The 20,226-nt window shown below is 38.4% G+C and overlaps 2 protein-coding genes across 2 annotated transcripts; both read left to right on the forward strand.

Annotated features, from left to right (window-relative positions):
• Positions 1-4,221: 4,221 nt before the first annotated feature.
• Positions 4,222-7,881, forward strand: LOC121247399. Its single transcript, XM_041145754.1, has 3 exons — positions 4,222-6,776; positions 6,886-6,973; positions 7,084-7,881. Exons 1-3 carry the CDS (start codon positions 4,222-4,224, stop codon positions 7,879-7,881), a joined length of 3,441 nt encoding a protein of 1,146 aa, XP_041001688.1.
• A 334-nt stretch (positions 7,882-8,215) lies between these two features.
• On the forward strand, positions 8,216-10,183 carry LOC121247400. The gene is made up of 6 exons (XM_041145756.1): positions 8,216-8,523; positions 8,614-8,882; positions 8,974-9,183; positions 9,281-9,373; positions 9,611-9,706; positions 9,836-10,183. Exons 1-6 carry the CDS (start codon positions 8,238-8,240, stop codon positions 10,181-10,183), a joined length of 1,302 nt encoding a protein of 433 aa, XP_041001690.1. The 5' UTR covers positions 8,216-8,237.
• Positions 10,184-20,226: the final 10,043 nt, after the last annotated feature.

Genomic DNA, 20,226 nt, shown 5'->3' on the forward strand with positions numbered 1-20,226 from the left:
AACGCCATCTTCCATGACAATTGTAATGCGTGGAAATTAAAAAGAAAGAAGATTTTGAGCGAGATTAATGGAAAACAAAACTTTCGACACCAAGTCACCAAACAAAAACCTTGTGGTAAGTAACTCATGTGAGCAGCATCGTCCTTCGATCGGATGTATATTTTGGTTTCAGGGGCAACTCTTAAAACGTCAAGCATGTTGTTCAAAGCTTAAACTCTTTTTTATCTTTTATTTTGGGCGGTGTGGCGTCGTTTAAAGTCGTTTTCGAATAGGAAAATGCTATGCCCACAGAAATGTTTTACCGAAACCGTCCACCGTAATTTTTGTTTAATTTTTTTTACATAGTGATTAAGTAAATATTTTTAAATGAATATGTTTTTTTTTTTTTTAAAAAAATATCTAAATAGTTTAAAAAAATGGTGAAAGAAAAAGTAAAAAAAAAAAAAAAAAAAAAAGATTTTAAGTGATTGGTAGAGAATTTCGCGCACTACAAGAAAATGGCTCTATTGCGGCGATTTTTGGTCTGCTGCAATAAATGTCGCCGCAATAAGTCATTATTTACGGCGATAGGTTTGGTCGACGCGGCTACCAACCCGTGCGTATTATTGTCCTTTTTTGCGGCGATTTTATGCTTATTTGCGGCGAAAATTTTTGCTGTAAAAAACTTTTTACTTTTGCAGCGATTTTAACGAGACTTACGGCGAATTAAACAGCCGCAAAATCGTGTGATGTTCTGCCGACGCATAAGTTCGCTGCGAATCTGATTTTAATGAAAACGGCGCCATTACCTCCATCGATTTTCTGATTTCCCCCCAAATCCCTATTTCCCCCCAAATCCCGATTTCCTTCGTCCCCATTTTGGCGTACCAAATTGTTCTCTGTAATTGTTCGCGCCCGGCGATTCTGGAGCAAAAACCCTTTCCCAGGCCCCTCATTCCAGACTTGAAGCAGCAGCGGAGTCAGTGCCTTCCCGCGGTCCGTTTCCGAGTGATTGTTTTGGGAAGGCCAATATCGGCGGTCGAGATCATCCATCGACACTTGTAAGTGGTTCCCTTTAAGAAATTGCTCTCCCCCTTCATCCTCGCATGAGCTGCTTATTGCAAAAATTATGCATTTTGGTGGGTACTGATTAAGAGTGTGTCGAACATAGTTGCAGTCTTAATGGATTTGTTGATCTCTAGCTTATGCATTCTGGTTTCTGAGTGATAATTTTTTATCTAAATTACATTTCAAGTATATTTTCTTATCTAAATTTTCTCATTCCCATGTTCTTCGTTTTAGGTATAATTTTTGTTTGTACAATAATTTTTTTACACTGTCAATCTCAGTCCTATGTTCTTCCTTGAGGTTTAATTTTTGTATATCTGCCTTTTCTATATGTGCTGGTCTAAGTTGTAGATATTAGCAGTTGGCAAAAATCGCCGGTGATGTTCAATAAAAAAAAGAGCCTTTTTCTTGTAGCATTTATGGCCCTTTTTGGGGGAAAATTCACTTGCATCTATTAGCACAGTACTGTCCACAATTTCACTGCATAATCAAGATCATAACTTCAATTAAAAACCCCACAAGTATAAATTTAGTTATAGGGTATTTCGAATATGATCATCATTATAGTTGTCTTTTTGTAGTTAATATTCATATATCTATGTTCTTGCTAGTTGGGGGAACTCAAGTTCTTTCTAGTACTGGTGGCCAATTAAACATGAGCTGAGCAGAAAAAAGGATTTCCCTTGGTTTTTCAAGTGCTATAATACTTGTCAATACCTTAAGCTATTGAGATTTTCTGTATCAAATATTGAGGCATAATTAACCTCTAAAATTCGAGTGCTATAAATATATATATTGAAATAAAAACTTGTTTTGAAAAATTCCATGGAAATATAGAATTGACTGGCCTTAAGGTATCCACCAGTACCGCCATCTTTTTATTCTTTGGCTGGGGGAAGCTAGCTAGCTAGGGAATGGGATAACGAGAATTGATCTGCTTATGATTTACAGTCTACTAACTGACTATCTGCATATAGAGATTAATTTATCTTACAATATAAAAAGCTTTACAATTAATTAATTTATCACAACAAACTATATAAATATATATTAGGGGTGTATATATAAGTAGGTATGTATTTCAGTTTGTATGACAACTATTTCTAATTTCTGTTTGTGATCAACCAAACATTTATCTTTGTATATGATCTATAAACATATACTTTTAAGAATAAAGTTGTACTAGGCTATTTGTGTTATTACTTTTTAAGAATGAAGCTAAACTATATGAATCAATTATCCCAACATATTTGTGTTATCACTTCTAATATTTAGTCTATAAAGCCACCACCCGACCATTTTTGTAATTACTAATTAAATGAAAAGTAAATAATATATAGCAAAGAGTTAAATTTATCAACTAAAATATAATACATCAAACAGAAATAAAAATCTTGTTTAAAGTTTATTAAAGGAAAAATAATTTAGAGCGGTATCATCTATGTTATAATGATATATATATATATATATATATATTATATCTTATCTTCCATATTGGAGCTAATTGTCAAACAATATTGTATTAATGTAACGGAGATCATGATGATGATGGGATCTTTGGTATCTTCAATTAATTGATTTGGTACTACATTATTTTATAGTACTAAACTTATACATTATAATATATATATATATATATATAGTCCATGCATTACGTATGGTGAGCAACTTATTATATATATATATATATATGAAGCAGTACTACTACCTTATACACAGAATCAACTATCACTGATTGATCAACTAATACCTAAAACTTTCCATTTGCATATTGTGGCTTTTGAGCACATACGTACCATCCATAATGCTTTAATTCTAATATATTTTTTTATTTGTTTGAACCATAATTTGAAAGGGAAAGGAGCTAGAGCTAGGGGATCAGTAATTGTTAACTATAAAACCCATTAAAACCAATAACATTATAAATGCATATTTGTTTTTGGGTGCTAATTAAGAAGGGATATTGGAGGTGCATGGAAAATGCATGGGTGAATATATTATATTATATAGTGTGTGTGTGTGAGAGAGAGAGCATACAAGCTTTCACTAAACTCGTATCAATATAAATCAACTTAAAACTTAATTGGACGATCTGAATATAAACTAACTGTAATATGTGATATGAATGATCTGAATTGTAGCAGAAGAGAATTAGCACCTTAATTTGGTCATCCTCCACATTTCAATGTCAAGAGCATCCATTCCCACAAAGAGAAATATGAATGTTTCTGCAATAAATGACATTGTTGCAAATAGATGCCTGCAGAGAAGAGGCAATAAACCAAGCACCAGGCATCACTAATTACAGACTTTTACAGTCACAACACTCCCAAATAATCCCTTCATACATACCTGGTCGTGATTCTTGAATTCTCAGAAAGATTATGCCATGCATAGTGTGACATCAGAATTCCACAGAAGAAAACAGTGAGAATTCCACTAAGTTGCAGCAGCTGCACAAACAAACAGCAGTATCCACTACAAGAAAATGGCTCTATTGCGGCGATTTTTGGTCTGCTGCAATAAATGTCGCCGCAATAAGTCATTATTTACGGCGATAGGTTTGGTCGACGCGGCTACCAACCCGTGCGTATTATTGTCCTTTTTTGTGGCGATTTTATGCTTATTTGTGGCGAAAATTTTCGCCGTAAAAAACTTTTTACTTTTGCATCGATTTTAACGAGACTTACGGCGAATTAAACCGCCGCAAAATCACAAAATGTTCTGCCGACGCATAAGTTCGCTGCGAATCTGATTTTAATGAAAACGGCGCCATTACCTCCATCAATTCTTTATAATGTTCATTATTATTTAGCCAAAAAAATGCAGTTATTAGCCACACATTCATTATATAAGTTTGCATAAAGTTCAATACCTCCCCCTACCCTACAAATCTATGGCTCTAATTACATCTTGTGTGAGTTTCAATTTACACAGTCCTTTGATCTATTTGTGTCATATCATAAATTAATATTAATATGTATTGATGTAAGAAGTCTGAACGCCACATTCATGATCACTTCCTCGTGCTAAATCCAGCGGTGATTTTCAGTACCTCATAAATCCCTCTTTACACTTTCTTATCTCATATGTATATAGAATATCGTAATTACCTATCATAACATCCTTCACCGAGACATTCAACAGAATTTGACGAGTCTTCTTTTTATTTAGATGGACAAAAGCTGGATGAATTTGGGTGATAGACTTGTATCACCTGCATATGCTGAAGGGGTTAAAAATTTCCTCACAATGGCACAAAACCATTGTGAGGAAAGTGATCGCATTCGGTGTCCCTGCCGTATATGCTGTAATAACCACTTCTTGCCTATATTTGAGGTGGAGTCTCACTTGTTCATAAAAGGGATCAATCCAAATTACACTCAGTGGATATTTCATGGGGAGGAGGAAACACTCCCCATCATTGATGACGACACTGATCCCGGGGTTGGAGTTGAAGAGAAGTACATTGATGACATGGACCGTATGTTAGATGACATCCGAGCAGGCACATTCGAAGATGCACCTGAAGACAACACTACATCGTCAACTCAGCCATCAATACCACATCCCTCCCCAAACTCAACTTTTGACCAACTATTACAGGATGCTCGACGTCCTCTTTTCGACGGCTGCACTAAATTCTCAAAGCTCTCATTCGTTGTGAAGTTGTTACATATTAAAACGCTTGGTGGGTGGTCAATCAAGTCTTTTGATATGCTCATAAGCCTTCTGCGGTCTGCCTTTCCTGATGCTAAATTTCCTAGTTCATATCAGGAGGCAAGGTCATTGGAGCGAGGGTTGGATTTCAAGTACCACAAAATACACGCATGCCCAAACGACTGCATTTTATTCTGGAAGGAATATGCTGATCTTAACGAGTGCCCTATATGTAAGGCTTCGCGTTGGATGCCAAATACACATGGGTCACGAGTGATCCCACAAAAAGTGCTTCGGCATTTTCCTTTGAAGCCAAGATTGCAGCGTCTCTTTGTGACAGACAAGATAGCGTGTGATATGAGATGGCATAAAGAGCAACGGGTACTCGATGAGACTAGTATGAGACATCCTGCTGACTCTCAGTCCTGGAAGACATTTGATCAAGCCCATTGTTGGTTTGCTAGGGATGCTCGCAATGTTAGGCTCGGTCTGGCAAGCGACGGCTTCAATCCCTTCAACAACCTAGCAAAACCGTATAGCATTTGGCCAGTGATTCTTGTCCCGTATAACTTGCCGCCGTGGTTATGCATGAAAGACCAGTTCTTCATGACATCACTCATTATCCCTGGTCCAAAATCACCAGGGAATGACATTGATGTGTATTTGCAGCCGTTAATTGATGAGTTGCTTGAACTCTGGGAACATGGGGTACCTACATATGATGCTTCTACAAAGGAAATGTTCATGTTGCATGCTGCCTTATTGTGGACAATTAATGATTTCCCTGCATATGGAAATCTTTCTGGGTGGTCAACAAAAGGGAAATTGGCATGTCCCTCTTGCAATGCAAGCACAGATTCTATTTGGTTGAAGTATGGTAGAAAACAGTGTTATATGGGACATCGACGTCTCTTACCGGCAGGTCACATTTGGAGGACGAGGAAAGAGTTGTTCAACGGTAAAGAAGATTATCGCATGCCACCAAATTGGGTTGAAGGAGCAGGTCTCTTAACTCAACTACAAATGCTTGGAGATGTCCAATTTGGAAAATCTTGTGGGAAGAGAAAACGCCCTGCAGAACAGTTGAACTGGACAAAGAAAAGCATATTCTTCAAACTACCTTATTGGTCAATGTTGCGGCTTCGACATAATCTAGATGTTATGCATGTTGAGAAGAACATTTCCGATAGCTTATTGGGCACTTTAATGGACATTCCTGGCAAAACAAAAGATAATATAAATTCTCGGCGTGACTTGGAGAACTTGGGCTTCAGAAAAGAATTGCATCTTAAGTCTGAAGGTGGACGTGTTACAATGCCACGTGCATTGTACACATTACATGGAGATGAAAGGAATAAATTCTGTGAGTGGCTCGCTCGGGTTAAATTTCCAGATGGGTTTGCCTCCAATATCACACATTGCGTATCTGTACGTGATTGCAAAATCACTGGCCTCAAAAGCCATGACCATCATGTTTTCTTGCAACGATTGCTTCCTATTGTTGTTGGGGGGTTCTTAAGGAGTGATATTGCATTGGCATTGACTGAACTTAGCAGTTTCTTCAAAGAGTTGTGCGCCCGAAACCTGGATGTGAATCGCTTATCCCAGCTCCAACTTGATATCGTCACCATTCTATGCAAATTAGAGATGATATTTCCTCCTTCTTTTTTCGATATTATGGTCCACCTAGCTGTCCATTTACCGGGTGAGGCCATACTCGGGGGTCCAGTTCAATATCGGTGGATGTATCCGTTCGAAAGATATCTTGGCAAATTCAAGCGGTATGTTAAGAATAAAGCCCGTCCAGAAGGTTCAATAGCGGAAGCCTACATTCACATCGAGTGTTTGACATTTTGCTCCATGTATCTCCAAGATGTTGAAACGAAGTTTAATCGAGCGGACCGCAACATTGATGGTGGAGAAGAGGATACTATAGATGGTTTCAAAGTTTTCAACCAAAGACTTCGTCCATTGGGTATAGCTCGTAATGTGCAATTACAAGATAAACTCCGCACCTCAGCCATATGGTACGTGCTTAACAACTGTATCGAGATTGGACCTTATCTCGAGTAAGCAATCATGACTTCCTTTGTGCTTTTTCGAAACGACCTACTACTATCTCGTAGACTTTACGTAACTAACTAATATTGATTGGCCGATTGTGTTCTCCAAATGCAGGGAGCACTATGAGAAATGTAGGTTGTCAAACCCAAATTCTGTCGATCGTACGCATCAAACTGAGTTTCCAACTTGGTTCAAGCAACGTGTAAGTTAGCAATTGGACTAAATTCTATCTACTTATAATTAACCCGACCTTGCTTTTGAGTATGTACTTGAAAGTATAAGTTCAAAATTTTTGGGTCGCTATTTGTGTAGGTTCAAGACCAACGTACGGGAAACCCACAACGGGTGTCCGCTGATTTGTATGCGTTAGCTTGTGGTCCTGACCCTTGGGTTGCATCATATGCTGCCTGCATTATAAATGGTAAACGGTTCCATACGAAGCAGCTTGAACTTCGCCGGCGATCACAAAATTCAGGAGTGTTGGTAACTGGTGACGAAGATACTAATAATTTAGACTTTTATGGTGTTCTTAATGATGTTGTGGAGTTACACTACATGGGAGGTCGTCGAGTGTACTTGTTCAGCTGTGATTGGTTTGATGTTAGTGATAAGAAGCGTGGGGTACGAGTTGACGATCATATAACTAGTGTCAACATGGACAGAACTTGGTATAAGAATGAACCATTTGTGTTGGCATGCCAGGCTTCCCAGTGTTTTTACATTAGAGATATAAGGTCGAAGGGGAACTGGTATGTTGTGCAGAAGTATAATAATAGGAATGTGTATGACATTCCACCAATGCCAAGGGTTCAAGATGATATTGATGACGAATCAAGTGAGGATGATGTATATCAAGAAAATGAGCCATCATATGATTATCCACTTTTACATTGTGATGCATATCCAGTATCAACTCCACTTAGTAGGACTGATATAGAACCTATCCACATTGATGCACGAGGCCATATGGCAGTTGGTGGTGAGCCTAGACATTCAACAGACTTTATTGATGATGGAATGGTTCCATCTGGTTCCGGAGATGGTTATGGTGATTGGGAATATTCAGATGAAGAGGACCTATCCACCGATGAAGAAACGGAGTCAGAATAGGCATCTGCCAACCATTGGAAACCAGGTGAACAGCGAGTCAGAAGAGGCAGCCTTCATGGATTGGATCGTATGCTGGGTTGCAAACTGCACTTTATTATAAATTTTTCTAACTTTTTCATTGGGTTTTTTCGTGGACCCTGAAATAGCTGTATTAATGAGGGTACTTCATGCAAATATATATAGTTTCACAAATTGACATTTTAATGCATTATCTTATTGCATGGTTGCTATGGTTATGTTTCCTCTAAATAGCTTCATGTAATTAACGTTTGCTATTGTTGAATCTCAGGTAGACGGAAATAGGAGACTTTTGGTTAGTGTTCAAGGCAAAATCCATCATAATCTCATCTCAACCCATGGAGTTAATGAGAAGCATAAACGGCCCAGGTAGATCATTGCCCAGTGTACGAGGAACCCGTCCCAGGACTGGTATGTTGTACAGATGTAGTGCACGCAGGCCACGTGGAGTCCGCATTGGAGACGCTAGTTCAGATGATGAAACGCAACCTCCAAGCCCTCCATTGGAGACTCCTTGTGCGAACCCATGTCTGGAGACAGAGGCAAACAGAGAACCCTCCCCGAGGGAACAACCAGATCCTCTTCAAAGTAATCAGATCGGTATAGTTGACAATGATATACGAGGTGAATTTAATGGGCTATATCGTTGTTGTGTAAGATTGCTTTAAACAAATGAGACCCCTAACGCAACCTTATTGTGATTATGTCATACAGGTGAGGATGTCCCGCCTGTGCCTGTATCCAACCAGGCACATACGAGACGTGGTCGCGGGCCGGCGAAGTGTACTGAATTTGAAAAATTACGTAAGCATGGAAAAGTGTTGTTGAAGATAAATAGTGGAGAAACAGCACCATGTTGCGAGAATGCAAACATGTTTACAACACGTTTAAGCTGGATCATTAAACATCACTGCAACATGAGCTACCCAAGATGGAGTGATGTACCCCAAGAGCATAAGGATGAATTAATCGATCGTGTTCGGGTAAGACTTTTATACTTTGATGTTGATCATTAAAAATTTATACTATATATAATTCACAAGTGATCACCCTAAATTTTAATGGGCTATGCAGGGTGATTTTGAATTGGATTGGGACTTAGAGAACCATCAATTGGCTGTGACTAAACAGCTTCGTAAGCGCTTTAATGCCTTCCACCACCAACTACATCAGATATATATGTCATATGGCAGCCATGACGAGGCATTGGCGACTGGGACTAGTTTGGTCACCCCCCTAGTATGGTTTAAGCTCTGTGAACGATGGGGTAGCGAGGCCTTCCAGGTATGCATTCTGCGTGTTCAATCATTAAACCCAGACTTTTCATGGGATATGGATTACTATATGTACTTTTGCTTAAAATGCTGGTTTTCAATGACAGAAAATAGCAAGTAAAAATCGGGACAATAGAAGGATGCTGAAAATTAACCACACAACTGGTCGCAAATCCTTTGTGAGGATGCTAGAACAAAAGGTATAAGGTTTGAAAGCTCATGTCATGGCAACCACACACTAACATAATGTTAAATTTAGGATGTAGATTTTGACGAAAGGGGTATGCTATATCCCCATGCTTTCTCTCATATATGATCAAGAATTTTTGTTTAGCATTTGTTTGGATAGTCGTTTAAGCTGGATTAACCTTTCCATGCCATATGTAATATATTATCTGATTGAATATGTTACATGCACACGTACCACACACATGTAGCGTGCTGAAAATGCAAATTTGGTGGACTTCTACAAGGAAACCCACTGGTCCAAGAAGAAAGATAAATTTGTGACACCTGCTACCGAAGACATTTATGTGAGTATATTATAGCATAAATTTTGTATGTTAAATGCAATGACGGAATACATATTTATCAGATTGAATCATAAAAATGCATTATTAGGACATATAAGTTCATAATCGGTTCATTATGTCATATTGCAGAAGGATATGGTAGGAAAGCTGGATAATTTAGAACCAGACAAACGAACTGATGAAGCAGCAGCGGGTGTATTCAGAGAGGTACTTGGGCATCGACCGGGTTATGCAAGAGGACTGGGAGAGATGGTGATCCCCGAGTCTACACGAAAACACTCCTTGGCACGAGAGAAAGAGTATATAGCTTTGATTGAAAAACATAAGAAAGAGGCTGAAGCTTCCAAGAGTGAGATGGCGTCAATGAAGGCAAACATGGAGGTTATGATGGAGAAACAAAATGAAACCGATCGTATGTTGAGGGCCATCTTAGCTGCGAACCCGTCCCTCATTGAGTCTCTTCGAGAGACTCAGTGAGGATATTTTTTGGGGTTAAAAATATGGGAATTTTTTTTGTGGTATTTTGTGGTGCATTTTTGGCCTAAGATGGTGGATTGACAAGATATATATAGAATATATATCCAATGGGAGGTTATATGTATATGTTTTGTGGGAGCAAGCTGGGTTGGGAAAGCATATGTATTGGCCCAAGTTATATCCAAAGGAATAGGTATGATAATATGTACCAAAAATTATGAGATGATGTTAGGCCTCATACTTACATGAGTCATGCTTGTAAGTATCTACGCTTTAATGCTTTCACTATACATATCGATTGGGTGTAGTACTGGCATGCTTAACAACATTTGGTTGCTTGTTGTACAGGCTAATTCATACCATATTGGATGTACATGGTATCTCATGGGTGGGGTCGTCTTACGCTAGAAGTAATGAACTTAGAGAATTTGAATTTGAACTACAAATTCACGGAAGGTCTACAAGCAGGTGATGTCTTCATTCCCCTATGCGATTTACTTCTACTATGGACTTCTATACAAATGATATGAATTTCATGTAATTTTTATACATTATATACGAGTTCCCAATTTGTGCTTCTGCTCAAGTATAGATAGGCCTACTTTATGTACACAAATTAGTTATGGTATGCTATAGGTGGGGATTGTAGTATGAACGGTATGTTTGGTTCCCGTTTGAAATTAGTGTATGAAGGGTTACATACAAATTTCAAATTAGGCCGTTTGTGTTTTATCACATTGTAAAAATAAGTAGTTTGGAATGGGCTTCTATTTTTGGTAGTTTGCAATGACAATACTGCAATATGACTTAAACTCTAGGAATCTGCTTGGAGGACCACTTCCTAAAGGCCTTAGTCTATTTGCAGCCACTTGAGCTGCCGTAAGACTTAGAATCCCTATTTCAATTTTTTAAAAGTATTCAAATGGTAGAAATAGAAGCCCATATCTGCCATTTTCGTATGTTCGGTTAGTGTCTTAACTTGATAGACCCAGCATGGTGGTTCATAAAAGTTTAAACTTTTATGATTATTGATTCTTTAACCTCTAAATAGCAGTTTGTCTTCCCTATGAAACATCTGTTTTGAGTCCTAGGAAACTCAAAACATTCGTTTCAGTTTCTGGGCTCCATGTGCAGATTCTGGCTGCACATATAAAGGCAAGGTGGTGCCAATTTGTGTTAGCTTGATATGTATTGTTGGAGTTGTGTTTTTAAGTTTAAGTTTTTAGAATAATTGATGTCGTTTGGACACTTGTCTGATTCTATTTTAAGTAGTTCCAGTCACTTGTCCGCTTTTATATATCAAGAGGTTAGTCAGAAAAGTATATTTTGAGTTATAAAGTCTATGATAAATGGGATAACGAAATAATTTGTCATTTTATATACCGTCCAAGTATCATTTCTCTTTTGGTTGAAAAGAAGACTTAAAAGAAGAAAAAGTAAAAGATCTTCAAACTTTCCTAACTCAATCATCTGTAAATTAGAAGCGAAAAATGAAAGATGCATAGTCCGAATCATATATGCAGATCGTTTGTGTATTTTAAGCCATTTCCTTCTGTTTATCTGTCATGCATGTATCTTTGTATGTTTTAGACTTGCTAAAAGATGATCCATTAATATTTAAAAGCATGGGGTTAAAATGTGCACAGGGTACTGATCATGGTGGTGACACATACTTCGGACTATGCACATATCCTGGACGTGAGCTACGCCACCGAATAGATTTTAAGGTACTTGATGGTATCCTGTAAAAAATTACCAGAACAGACATCAACACTTGTATATCTACCGGTGAATTACTTATACGTTTACCCCCATATCCCATTGCGTACCTGTTGAGCCTAGACATTTAGACGCATATAGAGGTTTTGACTTAGACTCTGAGTCTGGGATGGTTTTTACTCAGCATGCTTGGGATGAGTATTGATATGTACTTTGATTGCAAATTAGGCCTTAAATTATGTTATAGTTTTCAAGAGTTGGGAACTTTATGATGGATGTATAAGTGTGGTGGGTGTCAAACCTAACTTTGTTTATGTTTAATAGGATGTTCGTAGAATTAATGGAGAAATTCCTTCAAAAGCTTGAAGTAACTTCAGATCATACGAGGCTTCTGGATAGGTAATACCATCACTACATGTAGTCTTTTCTTCTTAAATTTAGTTATGTTGTTTACTTGTTTTAGAGTAGAGCTTGATAGTTTTTATTACTCTCAGCAGCTTGATAGTTGATGTTCATTCGTGCCTTGTACTCAAATTGTAGATGGCAGCTTGATAGTTTAATAAGTTTTCATAAACAACCCGTGCACATTTGGAATCATATTTTTTTTTATGCATGTGGTATATGCAAATATAATGTACCACATGATCTAATACAGATCATAATCATCTTGAATACATATATATACTTCCATTTTAATACCTTTTTTAATTAGATTAACAATATATATTTCTATTAGGTAGCTAGCTAGCTAGATGGAAAAGAAATCATGGATTTTTTCCTCTTTTGGTTTAGAATGTATTAATAGGTTTTACATAATTTCTACCAAGAAATCGTGTGAGTTTTATGCTTTAAAAAAATTATATAATGTAGAAGGCAGTGTACTCCACACCAAAAACTGAAATATATGGGCAAGGTCTGGCCCAAAAACTGAAAAATAAAATATTTTTACCATCCTACTTATTTACACACCAAATATATTATTGATATAAAAAAACTACCATATCAGTTAGTATAAAAAATATTTTTGTTTTAAATTATTTTTATGAGTGACGTGGCCACACAATAATAGAGTGTTTGCATGTAAAAAGAATAAAAAAATTTCGACTCTCTTTGAGGATAAATATACAAACAGTTAACAGGTACGTTAATAACCAAATAGTTTCCCTGAAAATGTACGGAGAACTTGAAGTTGCTTGGAATGGGAAAAATTTAGATTCCTTTTGTTTTTCTTGAAGGGAGCGGGTCGAGTTAAAGATACGAACATTCCAACCTTGTAGGATGTATCCGGCATGAGGAATCAATCGGAGCGTCAAAGCAATTAAAGGGGACTAGTAGAGCTGGTGATTGAGTAGGTAAAAGAGGAGTGGAGGGGACGAAGAGACATGAGAGCGACAGTCCACCAGCCTACCATAATTAGGAGCACATGTTTAAGGACACTATATATGAGAGAAATGAACGTTATATATGTTGAACCCCAAAACAAAAAGGGGCCGGGTACGTATAATGGCATAGCACGCATGCACGCATTTTGTCTCTCATCTCAACATGTTGGAGTGGAACTAAGCCTACTATGTAGTATATACTCTTGAGAATTACGTAGAATTCAAGGCTTGGAAATTTTGGAAACCCTCGATCCCCCAACTCTTTTGGTTTAGAATGTATTAATAGGTTTTACATAATTTCTACCAAGAAATCGTGTGAGTTTTATGCTTTAAAAAAATTATATAATGTAGAAGGCAGTGTACTCCACTGCAGATTTCCTATTAATTTCCCCATTATTTGTTCATGTACACCATTTGTTTTTATATTAATTGCAGATTTTCATTTTATGGATATTTCTTTTGTGGAGCGAATGTAGAAGGCATAAATCTAAATTTGCGGCGATAACCCTGTTCCAGACAGCTGCATCGATCTTTGCCCCTCAATATACAAGTCATCGCAAATCATCAACGATCGATATCTCGAAGTTGCGGATGAACACCACCCAAGCAAGCATATTTTTGATATTTGTTTAGACATGTATCACTTGGATTGTGGATGCAAGTGATATGTTTGTTCATGATTAAAGTTGTAAGAGACATTAGCTGCTCCCATTTGTAAGACATTATTGCCTTCCATTAATGCACCATATGCCAGTTTATAGTAACCTTAAAGGGTATGATGTATTGATGATGTATTGGATGAGAACTTGAATTTATATATATTAATGTACAACATTTTATGCTTACAAGTATTGGATTAAAGTACTATTTGGTAATGTTGTGAATCAGTTGGAGCAGGGAATTAGGTACCCACTACAAATTTTGCATTCTGTACGTATACTGCATATTGTAGGTTCAAAATCTCTTTTGCGGCGATTTATAATTCGCCGCAAAAAGATTTAATCTAATAAAAAAAGTTGTTTTGCGGCGAACAAGAGTGGACGTCAAAGCAATCTAACAATCAAAACGATTTTTTGCGGCGATTATTATTTCGTTGCAAAAAGAAATATTCCTCATCTGCGGCGAACTTAGTTGGACGCCAAAAACAAAGTCATATGACGAGGTTATTTGCGGCGACTAAAAGTCGATGCTAATAAGCTTTAGCAACGAAACATAGTCGCCGCAAATAAGTTTGTTATTTGCGGTGAAAGAAGTCGATGCTAATAAGTTTTAGCAGCAAAACATAGTCGCCGCAAATAAGTTTGGGGCTACTATTTGCAGCGATTTTAAAAACGCTGCAACAAAAATATGCGCTATTTACGGCGATTATTTGGGTATTCGCAACAATCTAAAGTGCTGCAAATACTTTTTCGCAGCGATAGAAGAGTGAAATTCAATCATTATTTGCGGCGAAATTAAGTATATTTGCGGGGGGAAAAATCGCTGCTAATAAAAATTTTTGGCGACGCATTTTTCATTTCGCTGACAAATTTTTAAAAAGGCGCAACAATTGCGACGGACTGCCGACGCAGCGTAAATCGCTGCAAATAAGTATTGGCAGCGATTTTATGCATTATTAGCAGCGAATTTAGGCGCCGGGAAAGGCACTGTTTCTTGTAGTGTCGGTATGGACGTAACAACGTCCAATAGAACTTCATTAAAAACATCATTACAAACAACCAGACCCTCGCAAAACCTCACCACGGGGGAGAGAACTCGGTTCCAAAAAAGGACACCAGCCATTAAAAACATCATTACAAACAACCAGAACCTCGCAGAGCTGGAATTAAGCCGCAGAGCTGGAATTAAGCCCCAGCTTATCAACCTTCAATATCCCTTTGTGCAGATCGCAGCTTATCTCTCCCATTCACCTCCTTTGTTGCTCTCTCTTTCTCTTTCTCCCTAGCTTCCTCTCTCTCTCCTTTCATTAATTTTCCGCATCCCTCCCTCTCCTCAAAGCAACTGCTATTTTCATCCATATCTCTCTCATGTCCATTCAATGCAACATTCCTTGCAGTTGCATGAGATTCGGGAAAATAACATTGAATATATTAAAGAATGATCAATAGAAAGTAGATGTGAATTTTAATGGCTTTCTCTAGTAGAAATTCAGCAAGAGTGATTGATATTTTCTACATGTGCGAAAAAAATTCAGATCTGGATTTGTTCCTACTGGTATGTCTTTTCCATCTTTGATTATTTACACACAAAGTTTTCATTTTAACATTATTTTATTATTATTATTATTATTATTATTTTGTATTTTTTGTTATGAATTGATCTGTACTAATTATATTTTTTTCTTATTTATAAAGAAAATTATAAATAAAAATGAAACTTTTAGAAGAGTAAATGAAGAATTCTTATAGAGTAATGTTACATATAGATGTGGAGTGTACAAGCACCGTGCAGTCATTTTGAAAAAGAGTAGAGTCTACTATTAAAAAATTAATTTTTTTTTCATGTGGATCCTGTATTTATTCAATTTTTTCGAAGAATTGTAGTGCTGAGGAGAGAGAGGGGAGAGAAAGGGAGAAAGCGATCGAAGGTATATGGAAGAGAACTTGCCTACAATCAATACTCATTGATTTCCTAATGTAAGAAAGGGGCACCTATAGTGGGCACTCATTCACCCCCTTTTGGATTAGACACTTGCATCACAAACGATTTCTCTTACAAAATCGTTCTATCTAGTTTCGACATCTAAGCTGTGGAATATGTGGGTGTTGCTCTGATATTACTATGTAGCACACTCTACCATCGCTGGGAGGATTATGGATGAACAATGACGACGCCGAAGAATTCATGGAGCAACTGCACTAGATCCAAAATATTTCCGACTAGGTAATATCACTTATGTTATGTATTTTGATCTAATATTTCTAACATTAGTATCAGAGCAATTAGCCATTGTTCCTTATTCATGTTTGGCGTGTATGTTGTGATTTCATTCACTGGATTTTTTTTTCTCGTGCACGATGAGAATTTTTTTTTTTTCTCTCTCGGTAACCTTGGCCACCTGAGAGGTGGTGGCACACCTCGGTGTTAGGCCATACAAGACAACGACTTTACATGGATGCATTGTGTTCACCACAGTATACTAAACACCATAGGTAATGGGAGCATCATGGTGCTATGCGGGCCAGAGGGCAGCGGTGTCCACCTAAGGTGCTGCGGCACCATGTCGCAACGTGTTTTGCTGCATGCAAAGCTATGCACACTGTGGTGGTGCAGCAGATAAAACGACATGCACCAATAGGGTTCCACCACAGTAGCACACACGAAGGGCTGCAGCACGCGACAATTTGCCATAGGGTGTAGAGCACTTGGAGGTGCGAGAAGCACCTAGGAGCTGCATGGCCGCCTCTGCTACATGCTGAGCTGCGAGCACCTTGACGGAGGTGCTGTCCTCTAATGCGCGCAGAGCAATGCCCACCATGGTGGTGCTGTGAGCTTTGCTACGTACAGAGCACGACAACTCCATTTTTTTGGTGACGTGCGGTGCTGCGCGACAAGCTTTGGGAAACCAGATGGATGCTGCGCCGCACAAGGCGTTGCGCACACCAGCTGGGTTGTCTTCCCTAGCGCTGCTTGTGGCAGCTGAAGACAACATGCTACCCAGTGTCTCTGTGAAGAAGCAGCACCTCAAAAACGCTGCCATGGTGTAGCACTGCACACAGTGCAACGTGGGGGTGGCACTGCCACGACTTGCGCCTTTGCCAGGAGCTTCGGTTAGTGGCCACCGTGAAAGAATTGGGATAACTCTAGTTTTACTTGCCAGAGACGTGTGTAATCTCATTCATATATAAGGAAGGTTATTACAAGAGATAAGATAAATATCTATGTGTTCGTTACAAGGGATAAGGTTTACAAGAGATTTAAAATATAAACAGCAGCAACGTCTTCAAGAGTACAATGCAAACACAATGTCTTCAACGTCAAGCACAACGTCTCCAACGTCAAGCACAACGTCTCCAACATCTTCTGCATGTTATTCAATTGGAATATTATGATCCTTATCCTTATCATTCTCCCGCAAACTAGTAGGGAGATTCAACACTGTGAGTTTGTCTCTGAGAAAGCAGAATCCATCAGCCGTATGTCCCTTAGTAAAGATATCTGCAAGTTGCAATGAAGAGGGGACGTGTTGTAAGATGATGTCTTAGTTTGCCACCTTTTCTCGGACAAAGTGGTAATCCACTTCATATGTTTAGATCTTGCATGGAAATTTGGATTGGAGGCAAGAGCTAAAGCACTGATATTGTCACACCAAACAATAGGAGCAGAGTCAAGTGAAATTTTTATCTCACACAAGAGCATGCGTAGCCAATATACCTCAGCCGTGACAAGAGCTAAGCACCGGTATTCCACCTCCGTCCTAGATTTGGAAACTACAGGTTGTTTCTTGGCTGACCAAGAGATGAGATTAGGACCCACATAAACACCATAGCCACACTTTGATCGTCTATCGAGGGTTGCTAGTCCAATCGGAATCGTAGTAGGCATTAATAGAAAAGAACTCGGTTTGTAGAAGAGGCCATAATTGAGCGCATGCTTCAAATATCGTAGCACTTGTTTAGCTGTTGTCCAATGAGTAGAGGTGGGAGCTTGCATGTGTTGATAGAGCTAATTCACTAAGTATGCAATGTTGGGGCGTGTGAGAGTGACATACAGCAAGGCACCTACTGTTTGCCTATATTCAGATGGATCCGAAAGAAGATCTCCATCAAACTTAGACAATTTGGAACCCGAAACACAAGGAGCTCGATATGGTTGGATACCAAGAAGTTTGACACGATTTAATAAATCAATAATATACCTTGTTTGGTGAAGATGCAAACCAGAAGAGTTGCGTGTGGCTTCAATACCCAGAAAATACGTCAACTGGCCAAAATCCTTCATAGCAAACTCAAGTTGCAAGTTAGATATAAGGGATGTAATGAAGTGTCGATCATTGGAGGTGACAAGGATATCATCCACATATACTAGTAAGAACACATTAATCGAGTCTTGGTGATACATGAACAATGATGGATCAACTTGTGAACTATCAACTATGAAAACCAAGAGATAACAGAGCAATGGATCAACGATTAAACCAAGCCCGAGGAGCTTGCTTTAAGCCATAGACAGATTTATGAAGCTTACATACAAACTGGGGGTGCACAAGATCCTCAAAACCTTTCGGCTATGTCATATAGACCTCTTTTTCTAAAATGCCATGGAGAAAGGCGTTGGAAACATCTAGTTGCCTAATATCCCAATTGAAAGAGACTGCAATTGCAAGAACCATATGAACAGTAGAAGGTTTGATAACAGGGCTAAACATGTCATGAAAGTCAATACCACTTCTCTGGAGATAACCAACAGCTACTAATCTTGCCTTGTGACGGTCAATGCTGCCATCGGGTTTACGTTTGAGCTTAAATATCCATTTGCAAGGAACTACATTTTTACCAGGAGGGCGAGGGCACAACGACCATGTTTCATTCTTCAGCAAGGCATAAAATTCACTATCCATTGACGCATGCCACTCAGGTATAGAAGCTGCTTGAACATAGGTACGAGGCTCAGATATGACCACACCTGCATGCAAAGCTTGAAGAGAGTGACGAGTAGAGTAGTGTAGTTGGAAGTCGAGAAAACTACGGGGCTTAGAGTGTCCAGTCTGTGATCTAGTAAGTATACGAGAAGAAGGAATAGGAAGAGGGAGTGCTTTGTCTTGGTTATCTGAAGGTGCGCTTTCGTGGGTAGCGGAGGAAAAATTAGAAGAAGGTGTAGTGGAAGAGGGAGAGTCTAAGGAAGACTCGGGTTGACCAGTAGTGACAACCTGTGTATGGAGGAAAGGTGCAGGTGAGGTGTTATCAGGAGAAATAAGAGAAAGGGGTGAAACTGGATTAGAATAAGAAATAGGAGAAAAATTAAAAATATGAGAGGGAGGAGATAAGAGCAGAGTATTCGAATTACTTGAGGAGTCCAAGCAATTGGCAGAGTCAGTGAAGATGGATTGTTCACGAGCTGGAAAGATTCCTTCGTCAAAAATCACGTTTCGAGAAATATACACACGCCTGGAGGATGGATCAAAGCACCGAAAACCTTTGTGATTAGAGCAATAACCTGTGAAAATACAAGGCGTTCTACGGTAAGATAATTTATTAGGTGTGTACGGAGGAAGACAGGGGAAACATCGACAACCAAAGGCTTGAAAATAAGTGAAGTCAGGGGGTAGGTGAAAGAGACATTCATAGGGTGATGAATATTAAAGAACCTTGGTAGGTAATCGATTAATGATAAAAATAGAAGTTAGAAAAGCATCGACCCAAAATTTCTTAGGTAAGTCGGATTGGGCGAGGAGAGTGAGTCCCATTTCCATAATATGACGATGTTTCCTTTCGGTGAGGCCATTTTGTTGTGAGGTATGAGGACATGAAAGGTGATGAAAAATTTCATTCGTAGTTAAAAATTGCTTTAAAATGGTAGAACAATATTCACCACCATTATCACTTTGAAATTGTTTGATGGTGTAATTAAATTGTTTTTCCACTAAAAGCTTGAATTTAACAAACGTAGAATAAATATCGGATTTATTAGAAATAGGAAAGAGCCAACAAAAGCGAGTATAGTCGTCAATAAAAATTACGTAATACCGACAACCACTTAAAGATGGAGTGGAAGTAGACCAAACATCAGAATGAATTATTTCTAGAGTAGTCGACTCTCTTAAAGAATCCGAAAATGGCAATTGTTTAGATTTGCCAAGTTGACAAGACACACAAATGGCCTGTTTATTTTTGGAATAATTAGCTGGAAGAGAAAAATTAGAAATGACACGATGTAGAATTTTCAAGGAAGGATGTCCCAAACGACAATGCCAAGTGGAAGTAGAAGCCTTAACGCCAACAG

This window comes from Juglans microcarpa x Juglans regia, chromosome 1S (assembly GCF_004785595.1).
Source record: "Juglans microcarpa x Juglans regia isolate MS1-56 chromosome 1S, Jm3101_v1.0, whole genome shotgun sequence".
NCBI classification, from domain to species: Eukaryota; Viridiplantae; Streptophyta; class Magnoliopsida; order Fagales; family Juglandaceae; genus Juglans; species Juglans microcarpa x Juglans regia.